At 40.1% G+C, this 20,126-nt stretch overlaps 1 protein-coding gene across 1 annotated transcript; it reads right to left on the bottom strand.

Moving 5' to 3' along the window:
- Positions 1-3,004: 3,004 nt before the first annotated feature.
- Positions 3,005-5,354, bottom strand: LOC132145310 (uncharacterized). Its single transcript, XM_059556222.1, has 2 exons — positions 5,059-5,354; positions 3,005-4,850 (listed from the first exon to the last, which is right to left on the bottom strand). Exons 1-2 carry the CDS (start codon positions 5,269-5,271, stop codon positions 3,456-3,458), a joined length of 1,608 nt encoding a protein of 535 aa, XP_059412205.1. The 5' UTR covers positions 5,272-5,354; the 3' UTR covers positions 3,005-3,455.
- Between the last annotated feature and the right edge of the window lie 14,772 nt (positions 5,355-20,126).

The following is a 20,126-nucleotide window of genomic DNA, read 5'->3' as shown; positions in this document are numbered from 1 at the left end:
GGTTGGAATTAATTTTTTATGTTCTTGAAAGAAATCTCTTATGCTCACCAAGACTGCATTTATTTTATTAAAAATACAGTGAGGACAGTAATATTGTGAAATATTATTGTAATTTAAAATAACCTTTTTCTTTTTAAAATGTTATTTATTGCTGTGATGGCAAAGCTGAATTCAGCAGCTATTACTGCAGTTTTCAGTGCCACGTGATCCTTTAGAAAACATTCTAATATGCAGATTTGGTGATTTCTTATTGTAATCAATCTTAAAAACAGCTGTGGTGCTTTTCATACATAATTTTTTTTCAGGATTCTATTATCAAGGGAAAGCTCCAAAGAACAGAATATATATGCAAACTTTTAAACAGAATAGTGTAACCATTGCAGTAAAGCAGGATACAAACCCAGTGAACTTCATGTAGTATTTGCTGATGATTTGTGAATTAAACATCAGCGGTGCTGCTAGGCCTAGTGCATTATGCTAGGTGATTGCTTACAAGCTTCAAATGTTAAAAGAGTCCCTCGCCAAGTCTCTATGATATTCTAGTCCTTAAATATTATATCTTCGCTGTAAGTCTATGAGATTTTTTGTAATCACCCACAAGGTAATTTTTTTTATATAATTGCACACATCTTAAAAATTGAATTAAAGTAAAAGATTAATATCATTTTCAATTTCTGTAGCCGTTCCGCTTTATTTCCCCAAGCACAACATGAATGCGACACTCAGGGCTTGTTTGTTCTTTCACAGTTCCTGGCTGTGGACACCCAGCTTCTCCTGGGCAACAAGAAGTTGGCCATTAGCCCAGAGGAGTATGTCTATGCAGCTCTTAACCTCTATACCGACATCATCAACATCTTCCTTTACATCCTGGCCATTGTGGGTCGCACCAGGGATTGAGTGTGCCCCCTTCCTGTAAGAAGAGGAAAGTGCAGACCACATTTCACAGAATGATGTACCACCTCACATTTCTTCACCTTTCCTCATATTCTGAATTTATTTGCCTTTCAAATTCCCTGTATGTCAACATGTAAAGGCTGATCAGGCCATAAGCTCTTTGTCCTTTTCAGGGCAAAACCAAAAATTATTCAAGAACCCGTTTGAATGCAGTTCCTCTACATTGCCCGATCTGTCCTTCTTGTTTAAATCGCCTCTGTGGTTCTGGAGATGTATAACGTCATATGACTCAACAGTTGCATCCAAACAGCATGGCAGAAATTTCACTTGAGTAACCTTTGCATTGTTGCTGTCTGATTGATTGAGAGGGAGGGAGAGAGAAAGAGCAGATATAAAATGAGCAGAGATTTGTTTGTCAGAGTAGCGATAATTACTGATGCTAATGTGCTCCACTAGTCAGTATAAAGTCTCTGCAAGATAGTCTAACACAGCGAAGAATGTCAGACAGACATAGATACTTCTCCAAACATTTGCATATATACACAGTAGCTGTACATAGTCAATGAAGCTCAAACCCCTCTAGTTCTATGCATGAATATCTGAATATCTGGCTGTGCTGCTCACTAATGTGTGCGTTCATAACATTGCTGCTTTGCAACATAATACCACCAATATATACACTCCAAGATGACAAACATTTGTTCAGTTGACTGAATTATCTGCAGTATAACTGTGAGTTTTGTTGTTTTGTTTGTGTATATGTGTTTGTGTATATGTGTGTGTGATTGAGGGAAAGAGATGTCATTCCCTTATTGTAATGAATGTGAATGGAATATTGGATTATTTGATGCTTTTGGAAATAACACTAGTTGCATGTTACCTTGCAAAAATGTTCCATTTGCTGGACAATAACAGGATATATATTAGGACAATTCTTGCATTTGATGTTTTATTTATAAGTTATTTATTAAAATGCCATAGGAAGTCTGCTTGGTAATGGCCAAATTGTCATGAACATGGTATTATGGTTCTTTTTAAATTTTTCTAGAAATGTAAGAATTTAAAAACATCAAACATTGGCAATGATTTATTTATGCATATTAGGGCTAATTGCAGTATGTAAAGACAGGTTTCTGTTCATTACCATTGTAAACTAAAGAAAATTCAATCCAGATGGTTTCAGATGTGAATGTACAACGGTTTCACAGCTAAATGGTTAACTTGTAACATTCATTGAAATGTCATGTACCCAGCTGAAATCTCATACCTTGCATGTGGAGCTATTGAACACTGAACTGGCTGTGAAAGTCATGGGTTAAGAAAATAATGACTTGGATGGCATAAACCTTCTTTTGTTTATTTTGATCAAATGTTTGTCTTTATTACTAACTTCTTTCTGTATTAGTAACGCTCTAGTGGATTGAGGTGTGTAGAGTGTGTTTGGGCTTGGTAGATCTCTTAGCACTGTACATTTGCATTAAACTGAAGTTCCTCTGCAGCCTGTTTGCTTTTCATTACAAAAATAAAATTAGAGGAAAACATTGTTTGAAATGGTCATTTGTTGTACTTTTAGTGACTGGAGTAGATTGCAAATCATACATGAAAGGCATCATGATGTGAATTGTTGAAAATGGTTATTAGACCAATTTTAAACGAATCAATATCTTGATCATTTGAGCAAATCACTCAAAGACAGCTGCTTGTTTCATTCCATTCTTCAATCTCCAAAAAAAAAAAAGTTTACACAAAACCTTTTGGATACTAATATATGTAGGGACTCTTTAGGCACAAATGTGTACTTTTTGAAGAGGTTGTGTATTAAAGGAGTGTTGTGTATGGAAAAATATGTAAAGCTGACTAATATTTGTGATTTATTAGTATTTGTTGTTCAATCATGACCTAAAGTAATAAGATAAGAACTAAGGTGTTATGGAAGAAGAGTAACATTACAATTGTTGTTTAAAAAATTTAAAAAACAGAGATTTTTCCATTTTAACAGTCCTTACTACCAAAATTTTTAGAAAATTGGAAGTTGTTTACTGTCATATACTGTTATTATATGACTGTTAACCTGCATCTGCAAAAGATAAACACCTGCAATTTTGGTCAAAAACAACAATAGCATATGGTTTGTATTCTTAGGGAGGCAAGGCTTCAAAAATCCACAAAGGAGGCCTTTAGTGGAAGAAACATAAAAAGACAGAGTGGCAGCTTTCATATTGGAATCCAAATCATAGACAATATGATAAACCTAATTGTAACTTACCAATGAAATGTACCTTTTACTCAAATCAACTGTAGTTTTATTGTTGTGATCTGAGGTGAATCATTCACTTCCTGTGGCTGTTCTTTGTTAAAAAAAAAATGGTTGTTCAAAATGGTAGAAAATCACTTCACGTTTTCATATTAAACATTTGAACTTTAAACACGTTTTATGTGTTAATATTGAGGAAATTTGCATGGATCTTTCAACTTTAAGTTTGCAAAGTTTTTTTTATTTGTACACAGAATTGTGCTGTAGGTTAAGGTGAAGAGGATGTTTTGGGAAGGGACAATGATCTTCACTCAGAGGAGCAGTAGTTGCAGTTGTGCTTGTTGATCAACAAGTGCTTCAGTTTTGGATCGTTCCTGTAGCGTTCAAGCAGCAACTCCTTTTCTCTTCGCTCCTTCTCCTTCTGTATTTTCTTCTCCTTTTTCTTGGCCTTCTCTTCTGCCCAGTTGAAGAGAAAAAGTGGCAATTTTCTTTTGCTCTTTGGCTCTTGCTGGACATTCACATTGTGCTGGGTCTCATTCTTGGGACCTTCAGGAGAGGCTACACCAAACAGCTTCATCATGTGTTTATCCAACTCCTCCTTTTTCTGAGAGGAGTCATCCAAAGTCCCTTCTATGGCATTGGAGTCTCCCATTTCATCAGTGTTATCTTTCACATCTTCAAATCCCTGGACCTCCACCACTTCACTCGCCCACACTTCCTCCAGCATGTCGCAGTCACTCTCCAACCAAGCAACCATCCGTCTTGGTTTCATTTCAGCCTCCAGAGGTCGGGGGAGTTCAGACTTGGGTAAGTCACAGACCCGAATGGTCTTCCCCGTGTACTCCACATACTCGGTCTCCTCATCCTCTATGTCGATGAGCATGAGTTGTGGAGGCGGCTCAAACAGGGAAGAAGTGGACGGCTGAGCCTTCATCAGGCTGGGAGGACACACTTGAGTTGAAGAACACTGCAGATCAACAACTTCATCAGATACAGGAGAGGAGCTCGGAGAAACCACCAGTTGTTTGGGAGGACTGACTTGGATGCGTCGGAGGCAAAACAGTTCGTCAGGTGCTGGAGTGGGACGTGGAGGGACTGCCAAAGGTTTGGGAGGATCCACCTGAAGAGGAGAACATGGCCAGGACACTTCCTCTGGTGCTGCCAACGGTTTGGGAGGATCCACTTGAAGAGGAGAACATGGCAAGGACACTTCCTCTGGTGCAGTATCTGGCTTCTGAGGATGCATGGGCAGTCTGGTCACTGGCGGCAGGGGCTTGAAGCGAGCAGCTGGTAAAGGAAGGTCTTCAGAGACACTTGGAAGCACTGGAAATTCTCCTTCTATTGGCTTCAAGAAGGAAGATCTCACTGGAGGACTGACTAGAGTTCGCTGAGGTTTGACATCCGCAAGAAGTGGAGTAGGCTCAGTGGTCCTTCTTTCCTTCTGGTTTCTCCTCTTCTTTTTCTTTTCTCCAGCCTCTCTATGCTTACTTCCTCCCTCCATCACATTTTCTAGACTCTGCGTCTTTCTGAATTTGGCAGACTCTCTTTTTTTCTGTGGCACATGTCCTCTATTCTTTATCTTTTCAAGGCTAAATGTATCTCTTTCTTTTTCAGCCTTGTCTTTATGACTTCCTCCCTCATTCATCTCTCTCTCCTTCTTCACCTTTCTCTTCACCTTTCTTTTCTTCTCTTTCTCACTATACTGTAAAATCGTAAATTTTAGTCAGTAAAGATTATTGTAGTAAATGATACAAGACAATAATATTTCAGTCTTTCTATTTCCAAAATGTCACATTTAATTGAATGTGTTGATGTTTCTTTGTAATCAATGTAAATCTACTAGCAATTACTGAGTGAAAAGTGATTCTAAACAATTTTCAGTGCAAGCTTGTACTTCTCAGTTAAGTTACCTGGCGGCGTCTCTTTTTGCACTTCTTGTTTTTGGCAGTGAAGTCGAAGGCCTCACTCTCATCTGCCTTCATCATTGATGCTTCTGGGAGTTTCTCTAGTGCCGCCCGTTTTTGTGCTGCACACTGTTGTGCCCTCAAAGGTGTCTCCCTTTTATGAAAGAAGTGAGCAAAACACTCAAAAAGTGGTCTAAATACACTGCTCAACAGTGCCATTGTGGACACTAGATGCTGCAAGTGAATTCAGTATTTGTCGTCAATATCTGCAGAAAGTCACGAAAGTAGCTCTCGATCTTTTCTCTCCTAACACACCAACAGAAAACAGTTAGTCAGAACAGCAGTTTAGAGCTGCCAGAACGGAATCTCCATTATGATGTCACAACAGTGAGCTGAGAATTCTGAACTAAATGAGCAGCTCAGGAGAGAAGCAGTAAATACATCAACACTAGTGGCTCCATATTAAATACTGACTGTTTCCTAACAAGTTTCCCAAACTCTTCTCCTGTGCCTGAAAATTAAAAGATAATGATAATAATAATAATAATTTAAAAAAACTGATCACTTTTTAAAAGCAATTATAATTTAGAAGGATACAGGCCAGACTGGACAGAAATTAAACATTTAAACAAATAATCTAACAGGCCTATTAAAAAGTTTCACCCTGCTTTAAATTTAAAATAATAATATTAATAACAACAACAAAAGTTATACACATTTGTAACTTTTTTAAAATGAACTGAACTTTATTTATTTATATATTTACTTTATTATTATTTTTATTATGTTTATTATGTATTCTGCATAATACCGCTGGGATCAGACGAATTGGGGGAAACGCATACAAACTGGTCCTGGGCCAGTTGTGAGCTAACGCATCTAAGGCCAGGGGCGATGGAGGGCATAGGGAGAACCATAGCGGGCAATGCGTAGTCATGCTCGACGCGAATAAATCCACTTTCGCTTCTCCGAAAATCTGCCATAGCAGATTCACCGTTTGGGGGTGCAATCTCCATTCCCCTTGCTCCAGAGTCTGTCTGGATAGCAAATCCGCTCCGAAGTTCAGTCGTCCGGGGATATGAACAGCCCGGATCGACAGAAATTTGTTGTGAGACCAAAGAAGAATATGTCTCGACAGCCTGCACAGGGGGCGAGAGCGTAATCCTCCCTGATGATTCAGGTATGACACAACCGCTGTGTTGTCCGATCTGAGCAGTACATGACGGCCGATCAGCAGACTCGAGAAATACTGGAGAGCCAGAAAAACCGCCAGTAATTCCAATCTGTTTATGTGTCAACTATGTTGTGCCGCTGTCCACACTCCGTGGGCTGGGTGCCCTTGACAAACAGCTCCCCAACCAGTCAAAGACGCATCTGTCGTGGCAGTCTCTCGGGAAGCACAGATCCCCAGCTGAACCCCGGTTCGGAGAAATTCGGTTGACATCCATAGTTTTAACGACATCACACACCTCCGTGTCACCGAGATCGTTCGATGCTGAAGACAACAGGGTGAAATATTTAGTCGTTTCGTCCACCACTGAAAAGGGTGCATGTGAAGTAATCCCAGACGAATTACGGGAAGAGCCGCTGCCATTAGATCTAAAAGTCTGAGGCACAATCTCACTGTCACTACGCGACTCGCTTTGAAGCGCCGCACGCATGACGCAATCGACTGAGCGCGCGGGAGAGAAAGCTTCGCTGTCATCGCGCGAGAGTCCAAGTCTATTCCCAGAAAGGTTATCCGTTGAGAGGGGATTAAAACACTTTTCTGGAAATTCGTGCGTAAGCCCAGGCTGTTTAAATGATTCAGCACAAGATCCCGATGAGAGTGTGCTTGAGTCTGCAATTGCGCTAACACCAGCCAATCGTCCAAATAGTTCAAAACACGGACGCCCTGGAGCCGCAACGGGGCCAGAGCTGCGTCCATGCATTTTGAGAAAGTACGGGGAGCTAGAGCTAAGCCAAAGGGAAGAACGCGGTACTGATACGCTTTGCCCTCTAAAGCGAATCTGAGGAACTTCCTGTGTCTCTTGATGATCTGAATATGAAAGTATGCATCCTTCAGATCGATCTTGACAAACCAGTCGTTTGGTTGAATCTGAGACAAAATAGACTTTACCGTCAACATCTCGAATTTGCTCGGCCTGAGTGCAAGATTCAGACGGCGTAAATCCAGAATGGGTCGTAATCCGCCGTCTTTTTTTGGTACCACAAAATAACGTCTGTAAAACCCTGACTCCATTTGAAAGGGGTGTACTTCTTCTATAGCCCCTTTGTTCAGCAGAGCCGACATCTCCCGTCACAGCACCGCTATGTCCATCGGTTTCACCACCGTGGAAAGAATTCCGCAGAAAGGGGGTGGGCCTTTCCGAAACTGAATGGTGTATCCGTGACAAATTGTGCGTAAAACCCATTGAGAAATGGGTTCCCATGCGGCCCGAAACAATATTAGCGGTCTCAAAATTTCCCTTTTCCTGCAACGCTGTCACACACATTAAAACGTCCGGGCACGAAAAACTTGTGGCGTTCGTGCACAGGGGAAGTGTATGCATAAGAGTCGTTGCATCTCGTTGTGCATAATCCTGAAACGTGTCCACGGCAGGAATTAGGCCAACAGATTGAACATCGGGCTCTGCCGCTAGCGAAAAAGCGGCAGCTGTGCGAGCCGTCATAACGGGCCGTCTGTGCAGGACCCTTTGAATCGCCCCTCGAGTTCTGAAAGCTGGATTGCACAGAGTGTCTGAGGGAGCGTTTGGCATTACAGCTCGATCCAATGCTGTTCGAGGCGCTGTTTGCGGCGAGACAGTCAGAGTTTGAGCATGGGGACTGCAATGAGAGTGTTAGATGCGCGAAAGCGGTCCAACAGCGCTCTCTAGCGGAGGGCACAGTCCCTGGCAAGCAGCGAAAAGATCAGGAGCTGCTATTCGGTGCCCGAGAACGAGAGGCATTAGCCGTCGAACTCAGGTTCAACCTCTTACGCTTACGTTGTTGAGCAGGTGGGAAAACCTTAGGGCCCCAGTCTTTGCGAGGGGGCGCCATAGGTGAAGGCTCCTCCCGAGAGGCTACTCGCTGGCGGTGAGAGGAGGTTGAGCGAGAACGCGCGGGCGCCTGTCGGCGTTCAACCTCCCTGGGTCTGCGGGGAATCAGCTGGTGGAAAGCAGCTGATTGCTGTTTCGCTGCCCTGAATTTCTCCACCACTGAAGTGACAGCCTCTCCAAACAAACCGTCCTTGGAAACAGGGGCCTCCATGAGAAAAGATTTGTCCTTTTCCTTGATGTCGGTGAGATTAAGCCAGAGGTGGCGCTCAACCGTGATCAAACCAGCCATGGAACGGCCCACTGCTCGAGCGGTATGTTTGGTAGCACGTAGCGCCAAATCCGTTGCCCGCCGTAATTCCTTTACCGCCTCGGGTGTGATACCCTCCCCTTCGTCTAATTCCTTCAATAGCTCCGCTTGGTAGGCCTGAAGGACCGCCATAGAGTGGAGCGAAGCAGCTAAACTGGACGTGACTCGACACGCCTTAGAGGGAAGAAGGGGGCGAGACTTCCACGCCGCGGCCGAATTAGGCGCGAGGTGCTCGGCGAGAGTCTCTTCCACCGGCGGTATTGCTGCATAGCCATGGTTCGCCATGTCGGAAATGTTGGCGAAATCCGCAGCCGCAGCGTTTGTAATCCGTGCCGAGAACGGCTGTTTCCAGGACCTCGAAACCTCCTGGTGGAGGTCCGGAAAAAAAGCTAAAGGCCTCCGGGGCTGTTCAGGTGTCCGACTAGTTAGAAAACGGTCGTCCAGCTTAGAAAAAAGGTTGGGCCTCGGCCTTTTCAACCTCCCACTCCTGCTCCAATTTATCCACCGCACGAGAAACCACGTCCAACAGCTTGCTGTAGAAGGGGGAAACACGCCTCTCCTGTCCACTAGGAGGGAGTGGGCTAGTGTCGGCCGCGAAGTCCTCAGACCCCGAGGCCGCGGTGGATAAAACGTCGTCATCATGGCGTCAACAACCGAAGGAGATGGCACTACATGCCTCCGGTGTGGGCCGTAAATCCTCATTGGAAAAGACGACAGGCTCGATAAAAGTTTCACTCTGCACCAGGGTAGGGGAGAGCGAGCGAAGTGGAGAATAATCCAGCGCTGAGCTGTCCTCGAAATCCATGTCGCACGTGTCACCCCAAGCTATCACCTCGTGCGGTGCCTCGGCAGTCGTAGAAGTGACATGGCGGGGGTTAGACACGGGGGCGACATCAGTAAATACATCTACCCTCGAGCGCAGTGCTCTGAGCCGCAGGCCATCGCAATGGGAACAGGAAGAAAGGCCGCTAAGCGCCGCCTGTGCGTGGTGCAAACCTAGGCAAACTACGCAACTGTCATGAGTGTCCCCCTTCACGATGTACCTGGTACACGGCTCCTTGCATTTTCTGAAACTCATCGCGTCCGCGGAGAGAAGTAGACTGCTCGTAAGAATCGCTGGAGAACGCGAGATGAATTTAGGGCACAGAAGATTCGCTTCGTTTACTGAAGGAATGAAATATGAGTTAAATGGCGCGCGGCACCAGGTATATATGCGTACGCATGCGTGGGGCGGTGCCAAGCGCTATTTGGCCAATAGGATCGGCGGGATGGTATAGGGCTTCAGACATTCGTCACACCGAAGGTGTTCCCATACGTGGTGACATCACCACAGCATCAAAGTGACCTATGAAAGGGAACACTCCAAAACCATCATCAAAGTTTTGTATAACGAGCTGAAGAAAGGTAAGGAGAGGTACAGCTTTATAATGCGAGGTTATGATATGTTTAGTCGTTTTGAAATTAAATTAAACCTCACATGTAGCAAACAAGCTAATCACAGGTCCCCCTTATATGCTAGCAGATTAGCTCATTTAGCAGTTAACGTACAAGTTTTGATTCCTTTACATATTCTGCAACTTACTTTGCAGGTTATTATTAAAAATCCTCAATTCCTTTTTTTTATTCTTTATTTTTTTATTAATAAACAATAATAGTAGTCTGAATGCTGTATTGCAGATATTGAGACACTCAGCAACGTGTGTTTAGTCAACTCAGCTTAAAGTTTCACTACAGCATATACGATTTTGGTGAATCCCAGAAGAAATGTTCAATATCATATATATGTTAGATATGTTATGATCTATTTTACATGTGGGCCCTTTCGAAATAACAATTTTCCAGTCTGACTGGCTGTGACTTTTGGAGCAGTGAAATTAAGCATTTGTAACTGAAATTGTTGGAACATCAGGACCAGTACCATTCAAGATTTCGGTTGGAATTAATTTTTTATGTTCTTGAAAGAAATCTCTTCTGCTCACCAAGACTGCATTTATTTTATTAAAAATACAGTGAGGACAGTAATATTGTGAAATATTATTGTAATTTAAAATAACATTTTTCTTTTTAAAATGTTATTTATTGCTGTGATGGCAAAGCTGAATTCAGCAGCTATTACTGCAGTTTTCAGTGCCACGTGATCCTTTAGAAAACATTCTAATATGCTGATTTTGTGATTTCTTATTGTAATCAATCTTAAAAACAGCTGTGGTGCTTTTCATACATAATTTTTTTTCAGGATTCTATTATCAAGGGAAAGCTCCAAAGAACAGAATATATATGCAAACTTTTAAACAGAATAGTGTAACCATTGCAGTAAAGCAGGATACAAACCCAGTGAACTTCATGTAGTATTTGCTGATGATTTGTGAATTAAACATCAGCGGTGCTGCTAGGCCTAGTGCATTATGCTAGGTGATTGCTTACAAGCTTCAAATGTTAAAAGAGTCCCTCGCCAATTCTCTATGATATTCTAGTCCTTAAATATTATATCTTCGCTGTAAGTCTATGAGATTTTTTGTAATCACCCACAAGGTAATTTTTTTTAATATAATTGCACACATCTTAACATGAATGCGACACTCAGGGCTTGTTTGTTCTTTCACAGTTCCTGGCTGTGGACACCCAGCTTCTCCTGGGCAACAAGAAGTTGGCCATTAGCCCAGAGGAGTATGTCTATGCAGCTCTTAACCTCTATACCGACATCATCAACATCTTCCTTTACATCCTGGCCATTGTGGGTCGCACCAGGGATTGAGTGTGCCCCCTTCCTGTAAGAAGAGGAAAGTGCAGACCACATTTCACAGAATGATGTACCACCTCACATTTCTTCACCTTTCCTCATATTCTGAATTTATTTGCCTTTCAAATTCCCTGTATGTCAACATGTAAAGGCTGATCAGGCCATAAGCTCTTTGTCCTTTTCAGGGCAAAACCAAAAATTATTCAAGAACCCGTTTGAATGCAGTTCCTCTACATTGCCCGATCTGTCCTTCTTGTTTAAATCGCCTCTGTGGTTCTGGAGATGTATAACGTCATATGACTCAACAGTTGCATCCAAACAGCATGGCAGAAATTTCACTTGAGTAACCTTTGCATTGTTGCTGTCTGATTGATTGAGAGGGAGGGAGAGAGAAAGAGCAGATATAAAATGAGCAGAGATTTGTTTGTCAGAGTAGCGATAATTACTGATGCTAATGTGCTCCACTAGTCAGTATAAAGTCTCTGCAAGATAGTCTAACACAGCGAAGAATGTCAGACAGACATAGATACTTCTCCAAACATTTGCATATATACACAGTAGCTGTACATAGTCAATGAAGCTCAAACCCCTCTAGTTCTATGCATGAATATCTGAATATCTGGCTGTGCTGCTCACTAATGTGTGCGTTCATAACATTGCTGCTTTGCAACATAATACCACCAATATATACACTCCAAGATGACAAACATTTGTTCAGTTGACTGAATTATCTGCAGTATAACTGTGAGTTTTGTTGTTTTGTTTGTGTATATGTGTTTGTGTATATGTGTGTGTGATTGAGGGAAAGAGATGTCATTCCCTTATTGTAATGAATGTGAATGGAATATTGGATTATTTGATGCTTTTGGAAATAACACTAGTTGCATGTTACCTTGCAAAAATGTTCCATTTGCTGGACAATAACAGGATATATATTAGGACAATTCTTGCATTTGATGTTTTATTTATAAGTTATTTATTAAAATGCCATAGGAAGTCTGCTTGGTAATGGCCAAATTGTCATGAACATGGTATTATGGTTCTTTTTAAATTTTTCTAGAAATGTAAGAATTTAAAAACATCAAACATTGGCAGGGATTTATTTATGCATATTAGGGCTAATTGCAGTATGTAAAGACAGATTTCTGTTCATTACCATTGTAAACTAAAGAAAATTCAATCCAGATGGTTTCAGATGTGAATGTACAACGGTTTCACAGCTAAATGGTTAACTTGTAACATTCATTGAAATGTCATGTACCCAGCTGAAATCTCATACCTTGCATGTGGAGCTATTGAACACTGAACTGGCTGTGAAAGTCATGGGTTAAGAAAATAATGACTTGGATGGCATAAACCTTCTTTTGTTTATTTTGATCAAATGTTTGTCTTTATTACTAACTTCTGTATTAGTAACGCTCTAGTGGATTGAGGTGTGTAGAGTGTGTTTGGGCTTGGTAGATCTCTTAGCACTGTACATTTGCATTAAACTGAAGTTCCTCTGCAGCCTGTTTGCTTTTCATTACAAAAATAAAATTAGAGGAAAACATTGTTTGAAATGGTTATTTGTTGTACTTTTAGTGACTGGAGTAGATTGCAAATCATACATGAAAGGCATCATGATGTGAATTGTTGAAAATGGTTATTAGACCAATTTTAAACGAATCAATATCTTGATCATTTAAGCAAATCACTCAAAGACAGCTGCTTGTTTCATTCCATTCTTCAATCTCCAAAAAAAAAAAAAGTTTACACAAAACCTTTTGGATACTAATATATGTAGGGACTCTTTAGGCACAAATGTGTACTTTTTGAAGAGGTTGTGTATTAGAGGAGTGTTGTGTATGGAAAAATATGTAAAGCTGACTAATATTTGTGATTTATTAGTATTTGTTGTTCAATCATGACCTAAAGTAATAAGATAAGAACTAAGGTGTTATGGAAGAAGAGTAACATTACAATTGTTGTTCTCATCATATTTATTATTATTTAAAAAACAGAGATTTTTCCATTTTAACAGTCCTTACTACCAAAACTTTTAGAAAATTGGAAGTTGTTTACTGTCATATACTGTTATTATATGACTGTTAACCTGCATCTGCAAAAGATAAACACCTGCAATTTTGGTCAAAAACAACAATAGCATATGGTTTGTATTCTTAGGGAGGCAAGGCTTCAAAAATCCACAAAGGAGGCCTTTAGTGGAAGAAACATAAAAAGACAGAGTGGCAGCTTTCATATTGGAATCCAAATCATAGACAATATGATAAACCTAATTGTAACTTACCAATGAAATGTACCTTTTACTCAAATCAACTGTAGTTTTATTGTTGTGATCTGAGGTGAATCATTCACTTCCTGTGGCTGTTCTTTGTTAAAAAAAAAATGGTTGTTCAAAATGGTAGAAAATCACTTCACGTTTTCATATTAAACATTTGAACTTTAAACACGTTTTATGTGTTAATATTGAGGAAATTTGCATGGATCTTTCAACTTTAAGTTTGCAAAGTTTTTTTTATTTGTACACAGAATTGTGCTGTAGGTTAAGGTGAAGAGGATGTTTTGGGAAGGGACAATGATCTTCACTCAGAGGAGCAGTAGTTGCAGTTGTGCTTGTTGATCAACAAGTGCTTCAGTTTTGGATCGTTCCTGTAGCGTTCAAGCAGCAACTCCTTTTCTCTTCGCTCCTTCTCCTTCTGTATTTTCTTCTCCTTTTTCTTGGCCTTCTCTTCTGCCCAGTTGAAGAGAAAAAGTGGCAATTTTCTTTTGCTCTTTGGCTCTTGCTGGACATTCACATTGTGCTGGGTCTCATTCTTGGGACCTTCAGGAGAGGCTACACCAAACAGCTTCATCATGTGTTTATCCAACTCCTCCTTTTTCTGAGAGGAGTCATCCAAAGTCCCTTCTATGGCATTGGAGTCTCCCATTTCATCAGTGTTATCTTTCACATCTTCAAATCCATGGACCTTCACCCCTTCACTCGCCCACACTTCCTCCAGCATGTCGCAGTCACTCTCCAACCAAGCAACCATCCGTCTTGGTTTCATTTCAGCCTCCAGAGGTCGGGGGAGTTCAGACTTGGGTAAGTCACAGACCCGAATGGTCTTCCCTGTGTACTCCACATACTCGGTCTCCTCATCCTCTATGTCGATGAGCATGAGTTGTGGAGGCGGCTCAAACAGGGAAGAAGTGGACGGCTGAGCCTTCATCAGGCTGGGAGGACACACTTGAGTTGAAGAACGCTGCAGATCAACAACTTCATCAGATACAGGAGAGGAGCTCGGAGAAACCACCAGTTGTTTGGGAGGACTGACTTGGATGCGTCGGAGGCAAAACAGTTCGTCAGGTGCTGGAGTGGGACGTGGAGGAACTGCCAACGGTTTGGGAGGATCCACCTGAAGAGGAGAACATGGCAAGGACACTTCCTCTGGTGCTGCCAACGGTTTGGGAGGATCCACCTGAAGAGGAGAACATGGCAAGGACACTTCCTCTGGTGCTGCCAACGGTTTGGGAGGATCCACTTGAAGAGGAGAACATTGCAAGGACACTTCCTCTGGTGCAGTATCTGGCTTCTGAGGATGCATGGGCGGTCTGGTCACTGGCGGCAGGGGCTTGAAGCGAGCAGCTGGTAAAGGAAGGTCTTCAGAGACACTTGGAAGCTCTGGAAATTCTCCTTCTATTGGCTTCAAGAAGGAAGATCTCACTGGAGGACTGACTAGAGTTCGCTGAGGTTTGACCTCCACAAGAAGTGGAGTAGGCTCAGTGGTCCTTCTTTCCTTCTGGTTTCTCCTCTTTTTTTTCTTTTCTCCAGCCTCTCTATGCTTACTTCCTCCCTCCATCACATTTTGTAGACTCTGCATCTTTCTGAATTGGGCAGACTCTCTTTTTTTCTGTGGCACATGTCCTCTTTCTTTTTCAGCCTTGTCTTTATGACTTCCTCCCTCATTCATCTCTCTCTCTTTCTTCACCTTTCTCTTCACCTGTCTTTTCTTCTCTTTCTCTCCATACTGTAAAATCGTAAATTTTAGTTAGTAAAGATTATAGTAGTAAATGATAGAAGAAAATACTATTTCAGTCTTTCTATTTCCAAAATGTCACATTTAATTGAATGTGTTGATGTTTCTTTGTAATTAATTTTGAAATCTACTAGCAATTACTGAGTGAAAAGTGATTCTAAACCATTTTCGGTGCAAGCTTGTACTTCTCAGTTAAGTTACCTGGCGGCGTCTCTTTTTGCACTTCTTGTTTTTGGCAGTGAAGTCGAAGGCCTCACTCTCATCTGCCTTCATCATTGATGCTTCTGGGAGTTTCTCTAGTGCCGCCCATTTTTGTGCTGCACACTGTTGTGCCCTCAAAGGTGTCTCCCTTTTACGAAAGAAGTGAGCAAAACACTCAAAAAGTGGTCTAAATACACTGCTGAACAGTGCCATTGTGGACACTAGATGCTGCAAGTGAATTCAGTATTTGTCGTCAATATCTGCAGAAAGTCACGAAAGTAGCTCTCGATCTATTCTCTCCTAACACACCAACAGAAGACAGTTAGTCAGAACAGCAGTTTAGAGCTGCCAGAACGGAATCTCCATTATGATGTCACAACAGTGAGCTGAGAATTCTGAACTAAATGAGCAGCTCAGGAGAGAAGCAGTAAATACATCAACACTAGTGGCTCCATATTAAATACTGACTGTTTCCTAACAAGTTTCCCAAACTCTTCTCCTGTCCCTGAAAATTAAAAGATAATAATAATAATTAAAAAAAACTGATCACTTTTTAAAAGCAATTATAATTTAGAAGGGTACAGGCCAGACTGGACAGAAATTAAACATTTAAACAAATAATCTAACAGGCCTGTTAAAAATTTCACCCTGCTTTAAATTTAAAATAATAATATTAATAACAACAACAAAAGTTATACAAATTTGTAACTTTTTTAAATAAACTGAACTTTATTTATTTATATATTTACTTTATTATTATTTTTATTATGTTACATGGTTGATGTTCCAGTTAGACTGGTTTTGGTTAGTTTTAAAGAGGTTTTGGCACTAGATGAATGATCAGTTTTAAACCACAGTGACCAGTGTGTACATTTTAAACACTACATAAGAATAGACAATAAACAATTTAAACAGAGCAAAAAAAAAAAAAAAAAAGATTTTTAAGTCTTATGAATACCAATACTTGATTAATTTAATCAAAAATAAAGTAGAAACAGAAACAGCCATTACTGCTGACGTTTATTTCTAAAAACGTTTATCATTATCAATGTAGAAAATATTTATTCTGCTTATTTTTTGCATTCTCGGAGCCTGCTTTGGAGAAGAAATGATCAGAACTGAGTAATTCGCAGCAGAGCGTGCAAACCCTTTCACTTTGACTCATCCACCAAAGAAAACACTCCAAAACCATCGTCAAAGTTTTCTATAACGAGCTGAAGAAAGGTAAGGAGAGGTACATTATACCTCAAACAGCTAGAATAGCTTTATAATGCGAGGTTATGATATGTTTAGTCGTTTTGAAATTAAATTAAACCTCACATGTAGCAAACAAGCTAATCACAGGTCCCCCTTATAAGCTAGCAGATTAGCTCATTTAGCAGTTAACGTACAAGTTTTGATTTCTTTACATACTCTGCAACTTACTTTGCAGGTTATTATTAAAAATTCTCAGTTCCTTTTTTTTATTCTTTATTTTTTATTAATAAATAATAATAGTAGTCTGAATGCTGTATTGCAGATACTGAGACACACAGCAACGTGTGTTTAGTCAACTCAACTTAAAGTTTCACTACAGCATATACGATTTTGGTGAAACCCAGAAGAAATGTTCAATATCATATATATGTTAGATATGTTATGATCTATTTTACATGTGGGCCCTTTCGAAATCACAATTTTCCAGTCTGACTGGCTGTATAAATCACATGTCTTTTGGAGCAGTGAAATTAAGCATTTGTAACTGAAATTCAGGACCAGTAGCATTCAAGATTTAGGTTGGAATTAATTTTTTATGTTCTTGAAAGAAATCTCTTCTGCTCACCAAGACTGCATTTATTTTATTAAAAATACAGTGAGGACAGTAATATTGTGAAATATTGTACAACCCGAATTCCGGAAAAGTTGGGACGTTTTTTAAATTTGAATAAAATGAAAACTAAAAGACTTTCAAATCACATGAGCCAATATTTTATTCACAATAGAACATAGATAACATAGCAAATGTTTAAACTGAGAAAGTTTACAATTTTATGCACAAAATTAGCTCATTTCAATTTTGATTTCTGCTACAGGTCTCAAAATAGTTGGGACGGGGCATGTTTACCATGGTGTAGCATCTCCTTTTCTTTTCAAAACAGTTTGAAGACGTCTGGGCATTGAGGCTATGAGTTGCTGGAGTTTTGCTGTTGGAATTTGGTCCCATTCTTGCCTTATATAGATTTCCAGCTGCTGAAGAGTTCGTGGTCGTCTTTGACGTATTTTTCGTTTAATGATGCGCCAAATGTTCTCTATAGGTGAAAGATCTGGACTGCAGGCAGGCCAGGTTAGCACCCGGACTCTTCTACGACGAAGCCATGCTGTTGTTATAGCTGCAGTATGTGGTTTTGCATTGTCCTGCTGAAATAAACAAGGCCTTCCCTGAAATAGACGTTGTTTGGAGGGAAGCATATGTTGCTCTAAAACCTTTATATACCTTTCAGCATTCACATGTGAGCCTTCCAAAACATGCAAGCTGCCCATACCGTATGCACTTATGCACCCCCATACCATCAGAGATGCTGGCTTTTGAACTGAACGCTGATAACATGCTGGAAGGTCTCCCTCCTCTTTAGCCCGGAGGACACGGCGTCCGTGATTTCCAACAAGAATGTCAAATTTGGACTCGTCTGACCATAAAACACTATTCCACTTTGAAATAGTCCATTTTAAATGAGCCTTGGCCCACAGGACACGACGGCGCTTCTGGACCATGTTCACATATGGCTTCCTTTTTGCATGATAGAGCTTTAGTTGGCATCTGCTGATGGCACGGCGGATTGTGTTTACCGACAGTGGTTTCTGAAAGTATTCCTGGGCCCATTTAGTAATGTCATTGACACAATCATGCCGATGAGTGATGCAGTGTCGTCTGAGAGCCCGAAGACCACGGGCATCCAATAAAGGTCTCCGGCCTTGTCCCTTACGCACAGAGATTTCTCCAGTTTCTCTGAATCTTTTGATGATGTTATGCACTGTAGATGATGAGATTTGCAAAGCCTTTGCAATTTGACGCTGAGGAACATTGTTATTAAAGTTTTTCACAGATTGGAGAGCCTCTGCCCATCTTTACTTCTGAGAGACTCTGCTTCTCTAAGACAAAGCTTTTATAGCTAATCATGTTACAGACCTGATATCAATTAACTTAATTAATCAGTAGATGTTCTCCCAGCTGAATCTTTTCAAAACTGCTTGCTTTTTTAGCCATTTGTTGCCCCCGTGCCAACTTTTTTGAGACCTGTAGCAGGCATTAAATTTTAAATGAGCTAATTAAGTGGATAAAAGTGTAAAATTTCTCAGTTTAAACATTTGCTACGCTATCTATGTTCTATTGTGAATAAAATATTGGCTCATGTGATTTGAAATTCCTTTAGTTTTCATTTTATTAAAATTTAAAAAACGTCCCAACTTTTCCGGAATTCGGGTTGTAATTTAAAATAAGCTTTTTCTTTTTAAAATGTTATTTATTGCTGTGATGGCAAAGCTGAATTCAGCAGCTATTACTGCAGTTTTCAGTGCCACGTGATCCTTTAGAAAACATTCTAATATGCTGATTTGGTGATTTCTTATTGTAATCAATCTTAAAAACAGCTGTGGTGCTTTTCATACATAAATATATTTATTTCAGGATTCTATTATCGAGAGAAAGCTCCAAAGAACAGAATATATATGCAAACTTTTAAACAGAATAGTGTAACCATTGCAGTAAAGCAGGATACAAACCCAGTGAACTTCATGTAGTATTTGCTGATGATTTGTGAATTAAACATCAGCGGTGCTGCTAGGCCTAGTGCATTATGCTGAATGTACAACGGTTTCACAGCTAAATGGTTAACTTGTAACATTCATTGAAATGTCATGTACCCAGCTGAAATCTCATACCTTGCATGTGGAGCTATTGAACACTGAACTGGCTGTGAAAGTCATGGGTTAAGAAAATAATGACTTGGGTGGCATAAACCTTCTTTTGTTTATTTTGATCAAATGTTTGTCTTTATTACTAACTTCTTTCTGTATTAGTAACGCTCTAGTGGATTGAGGTGTGTAGAGTGTGTTTGGGCTTGGTAGATCTCTTAGCACTGTACATTTGCATTAAACTGAAGTTCCTCTGCAGCCTGTTTGCTTTTCATTACAAAAATAAAATTAGAGGAAAACACCGTTTGAAATGGTCATTTGTTGTACTTTTAGTGACTGGAGTAGATTGCAAATCATACATGAAAGGCATCATGATGTGAATTGTTGAAAATGGTTATGAGACCAATTTTAAACGAATCAATATCTTGATCATTAGAGTAAATCACTCAAAGACAGCTGCTTGTTTCATTCCATTATTCAATCTCCAAAAAAAAAAAAGTTCACACAAAACCTTTTGGATACTAATATATGTAGGGAGTCTTTAGGTACAAATGTGTACTTTTTGAAGAGGTTGTGTATTAGAGGAGTGTTGTGTATGGAAAAATATGTAAAGCTAATATTTGTGATTTATTAGTATTTGTTGTTCAATCATGACCTAACGTAATAAGATAAGAAATAAGGTGTCATGAAAAAAGAGTAACATTACAATTGTTGTTCTCATCATATTTATTATTATTTAAAAAACAGAGATTTTTCAATTTTAACAGTCCTTACTACCAAAACTACTTTCAACTTTTAGTTTGCAAAGTTTTTTTTATTTGTACACAGAATTGTGCTGTAGGTTAAGGTGAAGAGGATGTTTTGGGAAGGGACAATGATCT

Source organism: Carassius carassius, chromosome 8 (assembly GCF_963082965.1).
Source record: "Carassius carassius chromosome 8, fCarCar2.1, whole genome shotgun sequence".
NCBI classification, from domain to species: Eukaryota; Metazoa; Chordata; class Actinopteri; order Cypriniformes; family Cyprinidae; genus Carassius; species Carassius carassius.
This window is presented reverse-complemented; position numbering and strand designations above follow the sequence as displayed.